This window comes from Aphis gossypii, chromosome 2 (genome assembly GCF_020184175.1).
Source record: "Aphis gossypii isolate Hap1 chromosome 2, ASM2018417v2, whole genome shotgun sequence".
NCBI lineage: Eukaryota > Metazoa > Arthropoda > Insecta > Hemiptera > Aphididae > Aphis > Aphis gossypii.
The window spans coordinates 43985738-44008581 of NC_065531.1; the positions used below are offsets into that span (position 1 = coordinate 43985738).

The following is a 22844-nucleotide window of genomic DNA, read 5'->3' on the forward strand; positions in this document are numbered from 1 at the left end:
TTAAGTATTAGGTACGTGTGATTTTTTACATGACAGACAAGATAGGTATAGTAGGTGTTAACTGTAATTCCAGTCTGCTTGATTACTTTTTTAAAATGTTATGTTTGTTCTTAAATTTTTATGTAACAATATGAAAAATATTTTATGTTCGATTACATTTAAAAATTATAAATACATCATATACCTGCAGATCAACTAAATTTTCGTATTACTTTCACAGTATATTGAGAACGTTCATTAGTCAAGGCCCAAGGGGCTCTCCTGTAAATGTCTATGATAAAAGATTCAATACCTATTCAACGTTCTAACATTTTCGTCAAGTGTAAATTATTTTTATTTAAATTTGTTCACTTTTTCAATTATTTGTAATATCCATCTCTGTATTTAGTATTGATAAACTGGTGAACCATTGCTGTATCATACTTGATAATTGATTGTATATCCAATATATTATGTACATATAGCTGAAAATGTGAAAACATATTATATTATTATATTAATATTGGTCTAGATACAATATTATAGGTACAAATTTTCGATAATATTTACTACAAAATAATAAAAATATTAAAGAAAAAAGCTTTGAGTTTTTGGGGTTGTACATTTTAAGCTTGGGAGTGCACAAGCCTCGTGCTTGTTGGCAATCCCTTCCCACTACCACCACCATCTCTAATTACCAACCAAATTGCTCCATTGGTACTTATACCAGACGCCTGTCTTCTCAATAAGCTCTACAAAGGTAAGTATAAGTAATATATTCTGTTTCGATGTCCCATGTAAGAATAATCTAAAGCGGCAGGAATATGTTTGGCAAACCCGTTCTTGGAAACGTTTACCTTATTATTCCAACAATCACCTAGTTTACATTGTATGTAGGTAAGTAGGTACTAAAATTAACTCAGTAAAGTAATTTTTGACTATGTTCGATCGTCAAAAACGAAAGCTAACGATAAAAGTCAACGTAAATTAAATTAAGTGTATTGACCGAACCAAACAGAAATCAGTCACCGTATGAGGTACCTACCTCTTATTTGAGACAAAGTATAAAATTTTGGTAACAACTTGATTGTTGGTATTATATTATTTGAGTACAGTACTTAAAAATAGATTTGAATTTAAAGAAATACAATAAGAATGATACCTATATAGTTATGTAGGTACATACAACACACAAAAAGAAGAGTAAACGATTTCATTCGAATATTACCCAGCGGGTTTTCATCAGTATGGTTATTTTTCTTCGTCGATTTTATCAGATTTTTATTACACACTCAGTATATTTATTCGATGGGGCTTCTTTATTGTTATCTCTTTTCTACTCCCCGATACGGATTTATCGTTTTTATTTTACACAACGTCGATACGCTGCGTTTACAGGACCACATAAACCGCAGGCTTTAAAAGGCGAATAGATCATAGAAATAGAAAATAAAATTATCTTATGCCCCCTCAATCGCTTTATCCATTTAATCTTACTAGCGCGCGTAAATAAACTATATCGCACGATTTACGACGGTATTTTATAACAACACTCAATACAAATAACAAGACGTTTTTTAAACATTGCAACACACAATTATATTACATCTTATTTTACTAGGCACTATTAAAAAAATTTAATTTATAATTTGAATGTTGTTATTTAATAATTTACGTAGGGATAATATTTATAATAGGTAGGTACATACCTACTTTATAAAATAGAATATTTCTAAAATAAAAATTGAGAATACCGTAACGTCCGTAACATAAATCATCTATGCTAAATATTTATTTTAATTTAATTTAACTTCATAACTGCACTGCATAATTTGAAAACATCTTGTATCTTGAACATATTTAAAACAAAATAAATCAAAGATGATGTATTCTATAATAAACTATAATTTAAATAAATAGAAAACTAAAAATATAAATTTCTTTTACTTTCGTTAGGTACCTAATCCTTCATAACTGTCTGACCACTCTGACCACTCTACAAGAGCTGTCGATATGAGTGAATTAACTACTCACTAAATTACAGAACATTCAAACATCAATTATTTATACCTATTTATAAGTATGACTGGTAATTTGATCCAATGCTATTTCTTATTTGTATTTTTCTTATTTTAAAACATTGCTCCGTAAGTGAAAAATATGTTCTAGGTAATAATATATTGATTATCTTAGTACAATTTTTATTTTGCATTTTTTGACAAATTTAACTTTTTAGATATAAGTTACAAAGCATTTTCACAAAATTTTAATTATCTTCTACAAATATTAAAAGTAGCGATAAGCCGATAACAATAATTCAACTTGAATTTTTTTTTCACTTTCTCGGCTTTAGCTATATGGCGGATGAGGTGGTCAAATAAATACACGCACACACATACAACTTCATATTCATATTATGCACCTCCTTTTATTTGTTGTTTTTTTTTACTTTTCAACATAAAGAAAAACATTTTTAATAAATTTTGAAGTCATTTTTTGCTTTTAATTACGAATTTTTAGGATATTAAAATCTTAACTCTGCTTAAAAGTTCTTCGAGATAACCAATCCGGAAAAACTAATTTAATAATAAAAAATGAGAAAATCAGATAACCGATCTAATGCACAGTAGGTACGTAGTTGTCGAATGTATCTTACCAATTGAATAATTCACTTTATGGTCTATATGTAAATGTTAAATTCGATGAAATGATTTATCATTGCATTTTAAAAACGATTCTTAACGAATAGTCTACCTACCCTGTGATGTGGATTCATATTAAACAAATGTATAAGGAATATCATGTTATGTGTGTTATTATACATGCTATATAATAGAACTATTATGTACAATGGTATTAAATTTCTATACTAAAATTGTAATTAATTAACATTTATTCATTTATGTACAAAACTGTAACTTTCAAAGCTGTAAAGTGAAAAAGCAAAATTACTTTGCTTTATGTTAATTACAATTTTTATTAATTACTTCATAATTTATTAGTCATTGGTTATTACACTTTTAAATTATATTTTTTAGCAATAACATTCAATGTTCAGACGGAAAATGGTTGAATAATCAAGTCTAAGTTATGTATATAATTTCAAATTTACATGTGTTCTAATAAAAAAATTCGATTTTTATACCGTGTAAATTTTGTAGATACAATACAGCATTGTAAAATACGGTAAAATACAAAAATGTATTGTATAGGTAATACACTTTAGTATACTTTCAGTATTATACAAAATTTTATACACGTAAAATACAAGGAATAAAACAATAAGTATAACAAAAAAGTAAAAACCGTATTTCAACATCACTACCTAATATTACTATTAAAGTTATTTACTTTACTATTAGTGATACAGTGGTTGAATAAATGTTTGCCGAAAATATTGCATTTTAAAATGTTAATACCTGTATGTATAAAAAAATATATAATAATAAACGTTAAAAGTTTGTTCGATTTTGTTCAAATTTGACGTACAGGTACCATCATGTACGGATGTACGTAATGAACGTTTAAATTTGAATTTCAAACGACTTTAAACTAAAATAGTGTTATCAATGTATTTTTGATATTTTTTTATTAATACCTATATGAATAACTTATAAGGTTTATTTATTGTATTTAACGTTTAAGAGGACATCACACCCGCATGTGTTGTCTCTATCTTACAAGTGAGTAACATATACCTAACAAATTTACGCTCAGCAGATCACGTTTAGCTCTGTTGGTTTAAAAATTAGAGTGAAACGGCCTATTATAAAACGATGGTAAGGACATTATCTATTCTGTGTACGTGAGTTGGTTTTTTTACGATTATTCAGTTTTCAAGTGAGTTATGATCACTTAATTTACGCTATAATTTCCTAAAATATTGAACTAAGTAAAAAACCCAATATACAAACACAAATAATGTTCTTACCACTAAGTTTCATAATCGATCGAATCACTTTAACTTTTAAACTAATGGAACTAAACGTGATCTGCTGCGAGCGTAAATTTGCTACACCTATATTACGCACCTGTAAGACGGAGACAACAAATATCTATATCTCTTAAGGCATTCGGTGACATTACGATTTTGTACACAAAAATACGCTCTACGGGAATAAGGATCCTGTTTTGTAGAATCAACCGAATTTGATAATTTTTTTTTTTTAATTAATAGAACGTAATATTCTACAGGCCGCATCGATCTCCGTTTTTCAATATTTTAATCTCAAACTTTATAATCTGTCTTAAAATATATTACAATTGTAAGCAATTTATATTTTACTATTATTTCGAATAAAATAAAAATCGGAGTTCGATACGGCCAGTAGGAAGTCTTCTTCTTTCAAATAAAAGTATAGTTACCAAAATCCGACAATTCTACAAGGCTTGAGAATTATTCCCGTGAAGTAATTTTTTTCGATATAATACACCCTATCAACCCCCCTTAAATAGGTATTGGGTAGTAAATTAGTGGAAAAGCATTATAATTAAGATGGTAACTATAATACAAAATTACATTTTTAAAAGGAAACTAAAACATTCAAAAAATTCAATTGTCTTTAAATAGCTAAAAAAGAAACAAAATATTTTTTAAATTATACGATATATGTACTCGTATAAAAAATTATAGTACAAACATTTGGTGAGAATTGCATTATTAATTAGTTTTAATCAGAGAAACTAACTTTACCAAATCTTAGATATGAATAACAAACATTTTAATGAACTTTTAACTACAAAATAATTTGTTGATTTTAAGAAATTTGTTGGAGTCTTAATTTAAAATACTTGTGCATATTTTTTTTTTGTATAATATACTTAAGCACTTGGTAAAATTTTTAAATATCTACAGTTATTCATTTTTAAGTTGTACAAAATAAAATAAACATTCTAGCTAAAAACTGGTTTAGATCAAAAATATTTATTTTCCCTGTATTTATTTTATTTTCATTTTTATCAAAAAACATATTGTTGTAAAATCAATACTAAATTTTCAACATCAATACTCAATTAAAATAAAACAGATGCTATTAGTTAGTACTGATTTATTGTAGTTTACCACAATGCATTACAACATGCCTGAAAAGTTATTTGATACCATTTATAACATTTGCCGCAATTTGAAATTGATTAAATTTTAATATGCTTTAAATAATTATAAGAGTTCTATTAAAAGATAAGTTAATAAACAAATAATGAAGTTGGTAATAACTAATAATACAACAACAACTACATGTTATTGTTAAAAAATATTATCATCAATTCAAATAGATTTTGAAACATTTAACTTTGGACATAATTTATTATTCTTCAATAAATAACAATCCAAATAAAAGTAAATATTATATTTCTCATTGTATAGGTAGATAAATTAGTAATTATCTTAATTATAATCAAAAAAATATATTTATGATTTTATTAATTTGACAAACACATAAAAAAGAAACAACTAACAACTATACATTTTTTTATAAAATGGACTTGAACCTATCTATCAATAATAATAAAACATTGTACAACAATTAAATAATATTAATATTTCTAAAACTATTTATTTTCCAAACACACCAATATTTTTTATATCTTCTTTTCCTTCAGAGTACTTTTGATGCCAATCCAAATTTCTTTGCATTATTGTCTCACCACGGTCACGCGCTCTCTTGCCAGTAATAATCATTGCAATACAGCCCAATATTATAAAGAACATTGTATAGTTAGCCACTTTGATTCGTACAATAGAACGCACTTTGTTCCATACTTCAGGTCTGTACAAAATAAGATATAATGAAATTAGTGGGGTATTATAGTTTAGAACAGACAATTTACCTCATGGTTAAGTTTAAAGTAATATTTTTTAGTGTTTTTTACACTTAAATATTTCAGATTCTGAGTAGAGAAATGTATGCATAAATTCTACAATATATGTTTTGTTTTATGAAGACACTTTTATAACAAATAAAATACTTTTATCTTTATAATTAATTTTGGTTTCAAGTAGTAGATTAGATATAATATGTATAGATAGAAATAATAATTACCAAAATATATTTACATAAAATAAGTTTTTGGCAAAATTATAACCATTAAGACTTAAAATGTTTACATAGTATTTTTAATTTTGTTTTAACTTTTCCTAAGTATGATATTATTTTCAAAATATTTTTATTTTATTATGCTATTAATAAACATTTTAAATTTTAACTTATTTTTTTATTATTATTAACAATAAAATACACAATTACTGTATACATGACAAAAAACAATGGAAATTTAAAACAATTTTTTTTTTCATAAACATTACATCACGTGAAAGTGCAATTAAATACTTTCATAACTAAAGTACCTATTAACATTAACAACACATTCACTGATTAAACATATTTGTATATACAATGCACATTGTACATTGTACATACATATGGTACTGTCATTTATTATCAATATTTATTTATTAACCCAGACAGTATCTTATTTATAGACATCGAAGAAGTTGTTTAATAAATGTATAAAAGAAAATAATAAATTTTAAATGAATTGTGAATTTATACATAAATTATCTAGCTATGAAAGGAATAATATCCTACAAAAAGTATTAAATATGAAAAGAAAGAAACTATGCTACGAGTTAATATTACTAGTCAGCTAACCTAACATAGGCTACTTTACACAATTTGTGATGATATAGTTGTTATTAACACTACATAAAAAGGAGACATAACAGAATTGTCTAAACCCAAGTGATATAACTACAAAGGAACATTATTATATATGTATTCTGCATTTGCACCTATTCAAATACTCAAAAAAATGTTCAAGGTAAGATAAATATTATAAAATGTATAACACAAAAAAATAAAATGAAATTATCCATACGTGACATGATCTGGAACATCTTTTAGTGACGGATATCGTTTAGCCCAGACACACAAGATTTTTCTTGTATTTGTTAGTGGATACTTGATATCTAAAAAAATATTCAATATAAAAATATTCTATTTAATATTTAAAATATTTCATTATTTTTATCCTAACATTTAGTCTTTAATTTGGTAATACAGTCAATTCACAGTTAATTCTCAATGTTAAAAATTTTAAATAAAAAACATCTCATTAAATTGTGTAACACATATTTTTTTTCATTAACTTAAAATTCTGAATAATTTTAATTTAAGACCATTGAACTTTGAATTATTGAGAGTTGACTTTATTTTGTACTATTTATTATCTACTTGTATCTTTATTCATTATAGTATCTATTTTAAAACAGATTTATTGCTATATAATAATTATTATACTTAATGACTACATTACTTCAATTTATATAATACAGATTGCATAAAATGTGAATCCTGGATATACTTAACATTAATGCTATTATTAAATCATACTAGTAATAACAATATGATAGATGCATATATTTATGCAACATTTAAATAGTAGGTATATAACTTTTATAAGTAATTGTTCTTTTCTTACTAATAAATAAATTAATGACTTAATTAATTAACTAACAACAATTTTCAAATTTTATAGTTAATGATTGTATACTTCTGTAAAGCTCATTAAAAAGAAAAGATAAAATAAATATAATTTGTTTTTAAAGAAAAATATCAATACTATTGATTAAATGCACCAATTTGAATTAGGTATTACAAATTATAGTATGTAATATTATATATAATTAACTTATAACCCTATTTCAGTTAAATCAGTAACACTATTATATCATTATTATTATTATTATTAAACTAATTTGTTAAAATAAGTTGTATATAATTGTGATCTGTGAAAAACTTAAAATAAATTTATCAGTAAAAATTTACTATATAAAATTTATTTAGTAATTAAGTACTTCATATTTAATATTAAAAGCAACCTCAACAATAAAACTCAAGGTAGGTAAGCCAATGACAATTATATAAATATATAAATTACACATTTCTATTTATTTTATTTGATGCCCTTTATTTCAAGGCATTTAGGAACGACCTTATGTTTATTTTTTACACTAAGCCACCATACAATAATATATTCCATAAAAGGTTTGGAAACCAACCATGACAATTACCTATACACAATTAGAGTTTATAATATGAATTAACTAAATAATAAATTTTAAAGTAAATTTACTTGAATTGAATGAAGGTGTTACACTTGGATTTGTAGGCGGGGGATTTGATGGAGTAGTACTTGGGGTAGTATACTTTTTAGTCAAGTTGAACAATCCAAATTTAACATTCTTTCCAAACCTCGGAATAATATTCATGGTGTATGTGAATACAGCACTAGTCGTCACGAAAGTCAATAATCAACTGGAATACTGGTATACTTTCTCGCAGTCACGAACGCCTTATTGCCCTTAATGGCTTAATAATAATTAACTTTGTTGTTATAACTTATAATATTATATCATAATCATAATAATAATAGAATTGAAAATTATCAGAGTGGATTGATAACGGACGGTACAGCTGATTATTTGACCACTGATAACAATATCAGATTTCACGTTGCCGCAATCAAAATGAAATCGTGTTTCGGCGAGTTTTTCTCATCGAAAGTACGAAACATAATTATTATAAGTTACATAAGTATTAAAAATTGTGATTAAGCTTGATCGCTGAATTTGTGTCAACAACTTAATTGGATTTACCAGTTATAATGTCCGCGTCATTGGCAAACAGAACGTGCGAAACGGCGGGATGCGGTTCCCAAGCTAATCTTCAATGTCCCACCTGCATTAAACTTGACATCCCTGGTTCCTATTTTTGTTCTCAGGTAATTTTGTTAATGATAATTTTTCTATGTTTTGGGACTTTTTTTCCATCATGTGTTGCTATTCTAACTGTTGTGTATATTGTGAGCAAGTTGACAAATGCTTATAATCAAAGTTTTAATATATGGAAGTATAACTGTATAAGTGATAGATACACGATCTACTTTATTTTCCGTTTTACTTAATCAGTCCTAACCGTTCGGATAAATCTTGACGTAATCAAAATTTGATTTTTTGAAAGTGCGATGACTTGCTTGATGGTCTGTTACTACAAGTTTACATGAGCTGTGCCTGCGTATCCTTCAATTCTGTTTTTTTTTTTTATGCAAAATGTATTTAAGCTAAACCATTCGAGCATGAGGTACTTTCCAGATATAATAACTAAATTATATATTTATATAACTTATTATATTAATTATATTATATTGTTATATAATGTAATGTATAATACTAACCTTCCAGATTTAATATTTTATGTTTTAATTAAAATGTTTACATATTCTGTTAATTTTTTAGGAGTGTTTTAAAGGGAACTGGTCTACGCACAAAGCTCTTCATAAAGTTGGCCGTAAGTAATTTTCCTACAACTATTAAAATAATATTTGTGTTTAATTATTTAAAGATTAAGATTTAATTATGTGTACTTATATCATTAAATATTTATAAACAATACAATAATACAAACAAAAGTTAGTATTATCTGACATTAAATTCAATAGATGATCTATCTAATTAAACATTAAACTGTACTTCAATATAAAATTTTGCTGCAAATTAACAACAGATTATATTAATTCTAATATTTAAAATAATTTATAATATTATTAAAAAATTAAACTAAACATTTGTTCTTAACATCTAAAAATCTAAATTAATGTATGTTTAATGGTGATATTATACTGGTTCGACATAAGTTAATCAACAAAAAGTTGGAAATCGTCAAGTAAAAATATCTTTTGATTATCCAATGACGAATTAGTGAACTGGCTTAACATTAAAGAAGAAATTGAACTTATAATTTAAGAATATGTATGTATCACAATACCAAATTAATATTATTGTTTAAATTTTGTTACAGAAAATTCAAATGGTATCATTGAACCATTCAATCCATGGCCAGATTATGTATTTACAGGTGAAATAAATATTAAACTTATCAAATTATATTTAATTATTTTATGTTTTGATTCTGCGCAGAACAATAAATGTAATTATTCTACAATGATGTTTTTTTCTCGATTGTACAAAATCTAAAAAATCATTGAAAATGTCTTATACCTATAATAGCTCGAAAATGAAAAGTAAAATACTTTTAAAACTTGACCCCAAATATGAACATTTTAATGATCAAATAAATATTTGGTGAATATTTTAAGGATCCATGATTATTCGTTATTCTCGAGTTATATTTAAAAAAAAAATATATATACATTAAAAATTGTGTGTATAAAAATCCCCATTCTTTTTATTTCTTTTCCTGATTAAGAAAATAAATATATATTGAGAATTTTTACTTTTAACCTCTCCAAAATACACGATAAGTCCAATTTTCTATTCAAAACCACCCTCGATGTTAAAAATCCAAACATTTTTTCCGCTAAAAATATAAGTTCACCGTACTAAAATATCAAACAGCCAATGAAAAAGATAAAAAATAAAAACAATTTTAAATTAAGCATTAATTTAAATATTATGATCTATGTACTAGTTATTAATATAGGAAATAATAAACTTAAATTCATATTCATCACTCATACAATAAGGAAATTATTAAAATTTTTAGGTCCATTAAGACCTCATAGAACATCTCCTGCGCGTACTGTTCCTGGACATATACAAAGACCAGATTATGCTGATCATCCTGATGGCACACCTTTGAGTGAACAATCAGTAAAATTATCATCACATATTAAAGTATTAAATGATGAGGAACAAGAAGAAATGATAATTGCATGCAAGGTATTTAGATACTTGAAATTCTAAATCTAAAAAAAAAAAAATTTTAATATTTAAATTATATATGATATTTAATTAAAATCATGCAATATAAATAAATTCAATTAATATGACAAAAGTATCCTATTGTTAATTTTATTTTATTTTATTTTTAAGCTTGGCCGAGAAGTATTAGATGAAGTGGCATTAATGATTGATGTTGGAGTAACAACAGATGAAATTGATAGAGTTGTGCACGAAGCATGCATTGAAAGAGAATGCTATCCATCCCCACTAAATTATTACAAATATCCAAAATCATGCTGTACATCTATAAATGAAGTTATTTGTCACGGAATACCTGACATGAGAGCTTTAATTAATGGAGATATTTGCAATGGTTAGAGAAATAATTTTAAAAATTAAGAATCAAATTTACTATAATATGGATTTAATTTTACAGTTGATGTTACTGTATGTCATCGAGGATATCATGGTGACTTGAATGAAACATTTTTTATTGGAAATGTTTCTAAAACTGCAGAAAAATTAGTTAATGTTACTTGGGAATGCTTAGAGAAAGCTATAAATGCTGGTAAAATAAATATATTATTATATAATAACTAATTATTTTAAATCTAAAATACCTTATTGTACAGTTCAACCGGGTGAAAAGTATAGAGAACTTGGTAATATAATACATAAACATGCTCAATCCAACGGATTTTCTGTTGTAAGAAGCTATTGTGGTCATGGTATTCATCAATTGTTCCATACATCGCCGGGAGTTCCTCATTATGCTAGTAAGTTTTACAAATATATTTATTAGGTTAATTCTAAATTATGTAATTCATTTTATAAATTAAACAATTTTAATGAAACAGAAAACAAAGCTGTTGGTGTAATGAAACCTGGACATACATTCACAATTGAGCCTATGATATCACAAGGTGAGTTAATTATATAAAATAAAAAAAAACTTATTTAACATATTAACCTATTCTTATAAAATATGTAATTATGTGATGTTATTCATGTTAACTACCAAGCTTTTGAATTTAATTTCTTGAATTTAATAATATTAAAAATGAAAATGTATTTTGGTCCAATTTTAATACACATAATCATTACATTGTATTATTTAATATATATTTATTTACATTATTAATGGCTGAATATTACCCGACTTTGCCTATTTACATTTCTGAAAAAAATTGTACTACAAATTTAATTAAAATAATTTTATTCATGTGTTTTACAATTATTTGCATATTTTTTTAATTACTTTTTATGCGTTAAGTAATTTACATAATATCGTTTTTATTATATTTGAAAAAACATAATTTGTTTCTAGAACAATACTTTTTACAAAACCTTGTTATTTCCGTAAATAATTTATATGTTACACAATTTGTTGTTTTCTATTTTTTATTTTTTTAAGCCTTGTTTTTATTAATTAGAATGTATTATAATATAATCCATAACTAGTAGCAACCATTTAAATAAACTAAAATATTATATACTATTTTATTGAGCCAAAACTAAATCCATGTGTGAATAGGCCTATAGCAATCATAGGGTTTAATAATAATAAGTTACAAACATCCTCAAGAATCTATTGGTTTAACATTTATTGGAAATGATTTAATAGTTTCTGACTATATACAAAATAAAGAACCTTATTTATATAGAGGGATAAAATTATTATTTAACACTATTAACTTTTAAAAAAACAACTGAATTTTTACCACAGATTATATTTTCTAGCTTATTGTAAAACATAGTTTTATTAACAGAAAGTTTGAATGATGTAATAACAAATTCAATTTTATATTTTTAAGTTAATATTTTTTTTTATTGTATTTTATATTTTATCAATTTCCTTCTATAGATATTTTTACTATATTTACTATATTCATTCATATTAATTATATTTAGTGATGTGAATATGTTTAGTTTTTTTTTTTTTGTTTTTAACTTATTGTAAAGTGTAGTCTTTTCATCAGGAAGATTGAATTACATAACAAATTTAATTTTTAAACTTATTTGACCATTAGATTTTTAATCCTAACCTAACCTAACCCTAAAGTAATAACTATGAAATATTTTACACTCAAAGAACCTTATACATAAATACATAACTTTCAGTATTATCATGGAATTATGATTATTTTAAGCCATTTTTATTATGCAGATACCTAAATATTTTTTATTGTAAACTTATTGAATTATTTTGTATTTTTTTTCCCTTTTTATCTTCTTACTTTTTTTAAAATTATTGTTTGATTTGAAATTGCAGGTAGTTGGCGGGACAAGTGTTGGCCAGACAATTGGACAGCTGTGACTGTGGATGGATTATTATCGGCACAATTTGAACAAACATTATTAGTTACCGACACTGGAGTTGATATTTTGACCAAACGTTTGGCCAATAATGGATTACCATATTTCATGGACAAAAAATCCTAATACATGAATTGTATTATGTATTACAAAATAAATGAATTTAAACTTGTGTAAAAATATTAATTTTATTAAATTGTATGTGAAAAAAATAAAATATATTGATACTAAGTAAACATTTATATTTGTTTTATATTAACATATTTTTGACGCTAGATCAACTATAATTTACTTCTATCCTATTAATTAAAAATATTAATCCTAATTTTTACACAAAAAAATTCTATATTTCAAATGTTAAATTATATAATAATACAATTAGGTTTAAACATATTATTAACATTAACACATAATGTATTTATATTTTCAGTTTAAGTAAATCTGTCGTTGATTAGGTAGCTAATTCGTTTTATCATCATAACTACTGAATTAACAATAATTGTACCTCGAATTTTAATTTAATCTATACAAATATCTTATATTTATTTATTTTTTATCAAGGCGTGTTTTCATTCTAGCTTAATATAAGTTATAATTTATTAATATTGTACAAAAATGATTGAAATTTGGACAGATATTAGAGTAAACTGTTAGGATTAAAAATAATATATTTCTGAATTCAAATTGAACAAAGCAAATAAATTATTGTTAGCCAGCCATGACAAGGGACGATGAGTGTTCAAATCAAATTAGGTAGTGCTTATCACGCTCAATTTTTAAATTGTATTTAAGAATTTTAATTTTAGCTTTAGTTAACGACATCGTCATAATGGTCCGTATATCTTACCTATACTCAATAGGTACTCAGTTATCACGGAACCAGGAATCTGATCTAAAAATAAAATAAAAATCGTAAGTATGGTACACCCTATACGGTATACATGGTGACTGAAGTGAACAACAGTCGTTAGTAAGTAAGTACGTCTTAATTCTTTGCGTAAACGTTCTATATGTAGTATTGTAGTCCAAATAATCTTCAATATCATGGATCAAGGTCCTAAACAGAATTGGAAATCATGAATTAGTAATTAATTAGTCAAGTTAATCTAAGCCCCATACGCCCATTGCATTAATACTTACTGTCTAAATATGCAGGTGTAACCTACATGGCTGTGCTAAGGGTAGTATCGGATATCGGCGTGTGACTACGTCTGTATGGGTTTTTACAGCTTGTGATTGGGGAAAAGGGAGATTCCCCTAAATTCATGTCCTTATTATGTAAACATTTTTTTTACAATGTTGAAATTGAACCCAAAAAAATGTTGTTTTAGTGGTGTATTACAACTATACCTATAGTAGGTACATAATAGGTATTATCTTTCTAAAATGTAAGTGATATTATATAAACACAGTTCAGTAGTCTATTGACGATAATAATATGACCATAAACCAGCGTAATATTTAACACAAAATATAATATTATAACATTTTACTAATTTATTTCATTTGCTCAATAAATAATATAGGTAAGTACTTATTAAATACTTCCAGTCGTATATGTGTATTGTGTATTTGTGTATATAAAATAAACATTGAATGTAAATATTGTGAAAATATATTAATTTGTATTTGTACGTCGAGAACAACAATCAGCGGTAGTGAGAGGCTATATGACTATGGTGATCACTGATTAGACATAAAAATTTAAAAATAGTACCTACATTTTAAAAATTAGCTCCTCACTTGTCGTAGCTGATAATTGACCAATACGTACCTATATTATTCTACCCGTTTTTTCCATATCATAGCCCATAGGAAATTTTCTATTATAAAAATGTATTTTTTTCATCTGATTAGGTACCTACCTACTCTATTTTTTTAATTTTTATTATTATTATTATTATAAACAATAAAAACTAATTATTTTAAAATATAATGTCAACTCATTTGGTGTATGTCTTTATGATAAAAATACTTTTAAATTTAAATATTTTAAACTAAAGTATGGATATTTAAATTATTTTACCACGTTACCAACCAATCAAAATGCGTTATAGGTATTAACCATAAAATATAAATTAAATATAAATTATATCAAAATCATAAAATTATATTAGCCCACATTTAAAAAAAAAAACAATGTCTTGTACTTAACACTATATTAATATTGAGGACAAAAAGACATGAACCATGCATCAAAAAAGAGTACCTACTGGCTTCTCCCCTACAAAAAAAAAGTAGGTAACTCTGTTCATCTAAGTCCATAGCAAATAGCTTTAGATTTATAGTGCAGTTGTAAAACGGTGGTAGTTTATTTACACTGTGAAAGTTTTTTTAGAAAAAATTGACAAGTGGCTGTGGGCCATTATATAAATTTGACATTTTTTAAGTTTTTGTGCATGTACATTCATTATTCATCGCACTATCATATCTGTGAAATTTTGAATTTGAAAACTTACTCGTTCACCAAGTATTGTACATAATGTGATTTTTTAAAAAAAAAAAACCGGTATTTCGTGGCCTTTCCTAAGGTGTTTAAAAATACAGAGTTTTTTAAACGATTAAAAAAAAATAAGAAAATAGCATATTAATGGCTATGCACTTTACCTGCATGATACTATCTATACTAAATGACATGTTTTCTGTTATTATTTACGTTAGGTTTAGTTGTAGGTAATAACAAGTATCGCTATAACGTGATCCATCAACTTTCAACTGACCCATGGTAGGCTGCAGTGCAGTTGATTTTATAATTATTATTCATAATCCTAAAACCGTTGCTTGAATTTGTTGAAGGATTTAATGTAACGGTTCTAAAACGGCGTTTTAAGCCAACAATTATTTAACACAGACTTGTGGGATGGAGTCTTTGCCGGAATACCAGACGTCATTAGATGTTTTAAAATGTTTATTAAATTTCTTCTATATAGAATAAGAATAATATTATTCATAATTACAAACGAGAAATTATGTCTATCTAAATCTTCTAATATTTGCTTATTACTAAAAAAAAACAATATTTTAGCTGTCGGCTAAAACCTGTTTTAAAACTCAGCTTGGCACAAAACACGTTCCGGAAACTTAAGTTCACACAACGTAGGCAGCATTGTATCTCTATAAGACGGAAGTCTCGTAAAACGGATTTTTATAAATCACTCAATGCACTTAACAAGGCCAAAAACAGTTTAAAAGAGATTCACACATTGTTTACCGACGATTTCCGTTACAATCAAAATCGTGAATCATCGTCGTCACGAACATTATAATATACAAACGTCAAACACTGAAAAACTCCCAGACCAACTCTTTTCAAGTAATTATTTGTACACAGTATCGCGTTTCCGGGTAAATTATTAAATAATTTTATTGTGTTGTACATAAAACCTACTATAACCTAGTTTGGAATTTATGGTACCTATATTATACAATTTCCAATCCCTGGAAACTGTTTCGCAACCAGTGCTATGAGTATTATAGCTATATACTACCTATACCTATGGGCTATAAACATAATATATATTATGCATTTAATTTTTATATTCTTTCAATTGCTTGGATATATAGTTACTTAGGTACTAGTTAAGAATTATAAGGAAATGTGATACTAATAAAAAATTGCATTTCTTACGCAATCTATAATGAATGAATTGTTAATGGAAAAATAATAGGTATTATTGATAAATTTAACAATAGGAAAAATGTTCAATAGAAAACTAGTACTCATTTTAAATGGAATTGACACTTTTTAGTTTAGTAAATCGGACTGTACAATTGTAGAAGTTTAAAATATATATTATTATGGTGAGGAATAACTTAATAGTTTACTGCTTTATTGTCAAGCCCATTTATAACCAAAAATTCATAAAGATCTTTTGTCAATATTAATGCTCCTCAAAATATCAGGTACTCTGAAGCTCAATCAATAAGTATTTGCATCCAACACCCTATTGATCACCATGACTAAATTATTTAATGACTTTACATTTCACGAAATATAATAAGAAAAACACGAACAATTCTGTCAAGTACTAGTTTTAATTAACTTTTAAACTTAAAACAACAAAAAGTTACTCATTTAACAAGTGTTATTATAATTAAAGCAATATTATATCTGAGTGGAGCAAATTAGTTTTATAATGATGTAAGCTATTTTTTTTACCTTTCTACACGTAATTTAGTTGCTGGTAAAAAAAAAGCTTCGATCTTAAACATTGTGAGATCGTTACTGACAGAAAATTTTATCTAGTTCGTCGAAAATTTCCAATAATTTTCAAGATATGTGAAGATATGTAATTGGAAGAAAAATGAAAGAGAAGAATTTGAATTTTCAAAAAACCAGAAAAAATTAAAATTATTATTAATTTTTTGTGATAGAAAAACATTTTAGTCATTTAAAACTTGAATTTTTTAACAAATATTCATATTGTCATATTATTTCCCATTCGAAAAATTCTTCAAAATGTTTTGCTATAAAATTTAAAAAAAAGTTGAAATTAGACATATTTTTTGTGAACGTTTGGAATTAATATTTTATTATTATTTAAAAAACATTTATTTTCACAACTTGAAACATTTCATTATTACTTTATTAATCTTTTTCCGTACACAATAATATTTTCAAAATATTTGGACAAATTTTATGTTATTTATAAGCATTTAAAATTGTTTAGTTTTTTTGCATTTGTAAACATATAATTTTCCTTTCTTCATTCGATATTCAATTGCGAGTCTTAATACTCTAATATTTCTCTAAAATTACAATGGAAATACATTTTAACGTAACAATTTACATGTGTATAGTACATAAAAAAATGATTTGACCCTACTCCACCTGTTTTCTGTTACGTCCTTGTAAGTAGGTACCTACTATGATATACCATAATTCCCGGCTTTCTTAAATAAGCTTCAGATCAGTACAAATATCTATAAACAGTAATTATTTGTATATCATAATGTATAATCTAATAATAATGACATCATAATTATTATTCACTTTGAATTTCATTTGTTAAAATACAATAAATTTAATTTAAAATTCGTATAGTTTGTTTCATGGATAAAACGAATAATATTACGTCGAACACAGTAGGTATAAAAAAAACGTAAGCATTGTGTGAGTTTGTACCGTGTGACATTCTCTTATAGGCGAACGCAACACTTTAACTTGTTCGCTATCTATCTTCACGCGTAACAATATAATATTATAATATTATAGCAAATTGGATTTCGTGCATCAAAATTGGCGAGTCACATACATATACAGTGGTCTTAGACTAAACTACTAAAAAATAGAGATTATGCATACTTGATAAATAAAAACTATATCTAAAAGTAGCATAGTATTGTTACATAATAATATATACGTTAAATTTATTAATAAAATATAATAATTAATGAATAACTCGTAAATTTGTTCAAAAAAAGTTATATATTAAATTATAAGGTCGTTCAAAAAAATAATAATAATTCTGAAATTGTAAAATTCATATTAAAGGTACAAATAAATTATTATTTTGAAATATACTTACAATGATTTAATACAATAGTTATAGTTTATATATTATTTGAACTAGATTTAGTACAAGTACTTATGTAATCAACACAATGTTTGTGAAATATAAATCATAAGTTCGAAGAACACATAATTATTGTAAGATTATAAACTTATTTGTTTGAATCCCTGTTTATTGATTATTTATTTGTTGACCAGCAAGAATAATTGAACAATGTACCTACAAAATATGAACATATTGATCCTGTCACTTGTTTGCAGATTGAATATAATTACGTTATAGATTAAAGTCTTTATCTACTCATTATACAAGTCAATGTATTTTAATATGATAAATGTCTTATATACATTAGCGATAACGAATAAATGTGTAATGTATATATATATTTTTTATTAAATAGCTATAAATAGCTTCAAAGGCCATCGAACGCAACATTTTTGATTAAAATTATAGGTTTTAATAATAGTGTTAGTATTTAAAAAAAATTTAAAAAAAATTTACTAAAATACGAATTTTTAAAAGCCTTTGAAGATGTTGCTTATTTCCAGATTTTAAAGCATATGAAAAGTGTTCGTGAATTTATTATTAGCTTCACTTCGTATTCTGCGTTTGGTAATATAAAATATGTATTATGTATATGTATACACGAGTTCAGCTAGTATATAATATATATAATATATATACTCATATGTATATAATAAATCAAAATCATAAAAAATATAAACAATTAAAACTATTATATTGTTTCAATTACAATTGTTTTATGGCATGCTTAGACTTTTGACTTAACTATCACCGTTGGTATTGCGAAATGTTGTAATATTACTTACTTTCTCTGTCTCTGTCTCTCTGTCTCTCGGAACACAAATTGGTTAGCAACGCTCAACAACTGTTACGGGTCTGCAGCAATTCAAGGTAGGAATATTCACTAATCACATACTACATAGATAAATGGATTTACTTATATCTAACCTCAGAATCTCACAGTAGCTTACACATTAGATTAACCCTCGTCCATATAAAATACAGTCAGATACTCAGATGAACAGTATGTTTAATATATGAACCATTGATCCACATATTAAAATTTATGATATATGTTAGTATTGTCTTTTAGACAATATGCGTGTCGTCGTTTCACTACTGCAGGATTGGTCAGTCAGTTACATTAGTTATCTCGTAATATTTAACGCATAACGATATAAAAAACTATATTTAAATAAATATCGTGTGCCTACCTACTCGCTTAATTGAGCGTAGGCCGATTCGTTCAAGTTCGGGTCCGGTAAAATCGGACGAGGTTTAGAGAAAACGACGTTCATACATGCAAGTATGCAACGGACAATAATAAATAATAATGCATTGCACACCGAATTTTATTCCACTACAGTTTACGGCTATCGAACATATTATTATAAATATAATATCATAAAATATGAATAGGTATTGGCGATATTGCATGTTGTACTCGAGACATTACGTTTGTCAATTCGTGTCAAATTCACAAGGAAGAAACCTTTTATGGATTTATAATGACGAATACTATAAAAAATAATTTGTAGTATCTAACCTATATAAGGACAAGTACAATCTTATATTTACGTAGTTAGAATGATATGGGTATCTACTCGTATATTATACTTATATGCGAGCACTCAGCAGTCGGTACTATAGTAGTAATTTACAACTGATTCGAGAACATAACCATTTTAATTCTTTGTCTGGAACAACGATACATGATTTTTGAGTAGAGTATATATATATAACTATAGTTACTCATAGTAAATAAATTACTAATTACTAATTACCTACTACAGAAAAACATACTAAAATGGTTTATTATTACTTTTTTTTTATCAATGCATCACGAAAACTACGGCCTATGATCAATAATTTAAAAATTATGTTATCAAGTTTATTAAACACTTTTTGACTATGATATTATATACTTAATTTATAGTTACCTAAAATAATTTCCTAATTCCCGTAATTAAAATTGATTTACTTATCTATTATCCTTATTTTTTTTACAAAACGATTGTGATCGCGTTTTAGATTTTTATGGAAACTAAATCAAGAAAAAATTAAATAATATATTTATTAAAATTTAAATTAACTCCATACAACTATTTTTTACTAACAATTTATTAAAATACAGACGTAGTTTTAAATGATATCGTTTTAAGGAAAATTCTATTGTTGCCTTAAATTATTGTTCTGTTTAATTATAGGTACAGCGTACATACATATAGTAGGTTACCTCTGGTACCTATATAGGTTACAATAATTCTTTTTTTAGAATTTATTGATATATTATTTAACTGGTATTATAATTTATAATGGTTAAAATTTTTAATGGACAGAATACATTTTTTAACCAATATTGACAAAAAATACAATCTATTTAATAACTGTAGAACCTTTAAAACTAAATAGTTTATGCAAATTTAAATAATATAAATAAGGTTAACATTTTATAAAACGACAATTTTCCTTTATAAATAAATGGTCCAAGAAGGTTTCAATTGGTCGTATCCCGTTTCGCCTACGTTTCATTTCACCACATAATTCTCAAATAATTTTTGTTTTAAAACATGGTTATGAATTTGTGATTTAAAAAGTGATAGAATAAATATTTATCATTTAAATTGATTATTTGAACATTGTTAGTTATTTAATTAAACACGCTGAATAATTTTAAGTAGTTTAAAAAACTTTTTTTTTAATTATTTTTATTACTATAGATTCTGAACGGAGTGATGAATGTATTGATTTTACATTGATGTGTGGGTTTTTTTTGTGTCTGTGTACACCGTAACTTGTCGAAATAATGCTTCAATTTAAAACTTCAGGGGCGGTTTTTGGTGGAAAATTGAATATAAGTTAAATAAACTTAAAAATGTAATACAAGGGTTCTCATAAGTTGTTCTTATTGTAGTTAAAAAAAAATTAAAAATTATGTCACAATTTTTTTTTTAATAAGTGTTTAAAGTTCAAATTTTTACGAAATATGTCAAAATCGCGAAAATTTGCAAGTAGTTATGTAGTTGAAAAATTATAAAATTTAAAGTATTTATATCTAAAGTTAAAAAATTCAAACTCAATTTTCCATAAGTTTTCCCTCCAATAGCTATAGAAAAAACTCATAGCGTCACTAGGTATAGGAAAAAATGTTATGTGTTTAAATTTTAAATATTCGTTTTTGTTTAGTTATTTTTATAAATATCGATAATTTTTTTTTGGCCAAGTCAAAATACTTGAAAATTGAATACAAACTATAAAGTTCTTTATAAGTTAATCTTATAGTGATTCAAAAATTATAAAAATACACAAACAAGACAAAGTTTTTTTTATTAGTGTTTGAAGTTCAAATATTGACAAAAATTCGTTAAAATTATGAATATTTGCAAATTATTTTGTATTAAAAATGTATAAAAAAAATTTGTATAAGTAGCTAAGAGTTGTAATTTAATACAAAATTTTTCCATAAGTTTGGCTTACAATAATAATTATAAAAGAACGTCTGCTAGTTAAAAAATTTTACCCTTAGTTTAAATTTTTACAAAATCCAAAATTCACTCGTAAAATAACAATTTACTATCAAATAATTTTAGATTTTTATTAAAATTTAAAATGACTAGTCGTAAAAACTTGATTCATATACCAGTTGTTTAAATTACCATTTTCTGTACAAGATTTAATTTTGTACCAACGAGTTTTGAACCATTATTGATCCTTATTATATTACAGTTTACACTAATACAAATATTGTTTTTAAAATTGAAAATTGATTTGTTATGATTAAGAAAAACAAACATAATGTATATAAAATATATTTGATGTCTGCTAGGATTTTTATTGAGTTTGTTTATTGTATACTCAGTTTTTAGAAAGAAAAATGAACGATAATTAAAAAAATATTAATGTACACAGATTTTAAAGCATAATAAGCATATAAAAAGCACACGATTGTTTAAAAAAAAACAAAAAAGAAGAATGTTTATTTTTAAAAAAACAACAAAAAACATAATCAAAAATTAACAGTTAAAAAAATTAATTAAAAAATTTAAAGAATTAATTACCATGTATTTCTCTAGATTTTCAGTAGTGAAACTGATTCTATATTGTCCGATGGAATATTTCTATACATAGAAAACGACTCTCTAGTCTCTACATTCACTGAATTGATCAGTGCATACTTCATACAAGAGGTTTCAAATTACAACACTAAATCTTAAATTTTGAAGTGATCAGGCCCGGCTCAAGTGTTTAAACACACCTAGGTAAACTTGAGT

The 22844-nt window shown here is 25.2% G+C and overlaps 2 protein-coding genes across 2 annotated transcripts; one reads left to right on the forward strand and one right to left on the reverse strand.

Annotated features, from left to right (window-relative positions):
* Nucleotides 1-5312: 5312 nt before the first annotated feature.
* On the reverse strand, nucleotides 5313-8397 carry LOC114130614 (UPF0389 protein CG9231). The gene is made up of 3 exons (XM_027995622.2): nucleotides 8113-8397; nucleotides 6856-6946; nucleotides 5313-5747 (listed from the first exon to the last, which is right to left on the reverse strand). The coding sequence occupies exons 1-3, from the start codon at nucleotides 8246-8248 to the stop codon at nucleotides 5534-5536; spliced, it is 441 nt and encodes a 146-aa protein (XP_027851423.1). The 5' UTR covers nucleotides 8249-8397; the 3' UTR covers nucleotides 5313-5533.
* Nucleotides 8398-8504: 107 nt separating this feature from the next.
* Nucleotides 8505-13274, forward strand: LOC114130613 (methionine aminopeptidase 1). Its single transcript, XM_027995621.2, has 9 exons — nucleotides 8505-8760; nucleotides 9275-9326; nucleotides 9837-9893; nucleotides 10542-10717; nucleotides 10871-11093; nucleotides 11157-11288; nucleotides 11353-11496; nucleotides 11578-11643; nucleotides 12993-13274. Exons 1-9 carry the CDS (start codon nucleotides 8644-8646, stop codon nucleotides 13160-13162), a joined length of 1137 nt encoding a protein of 378 aa, XP_027851422.1. The 5' UTR covers nucleotides 8505-8643; the 3' UTR covers nucleotides 13163-13274.
* Nucleotides 13275-22844: the final 9570 nt, after the last annotated feature.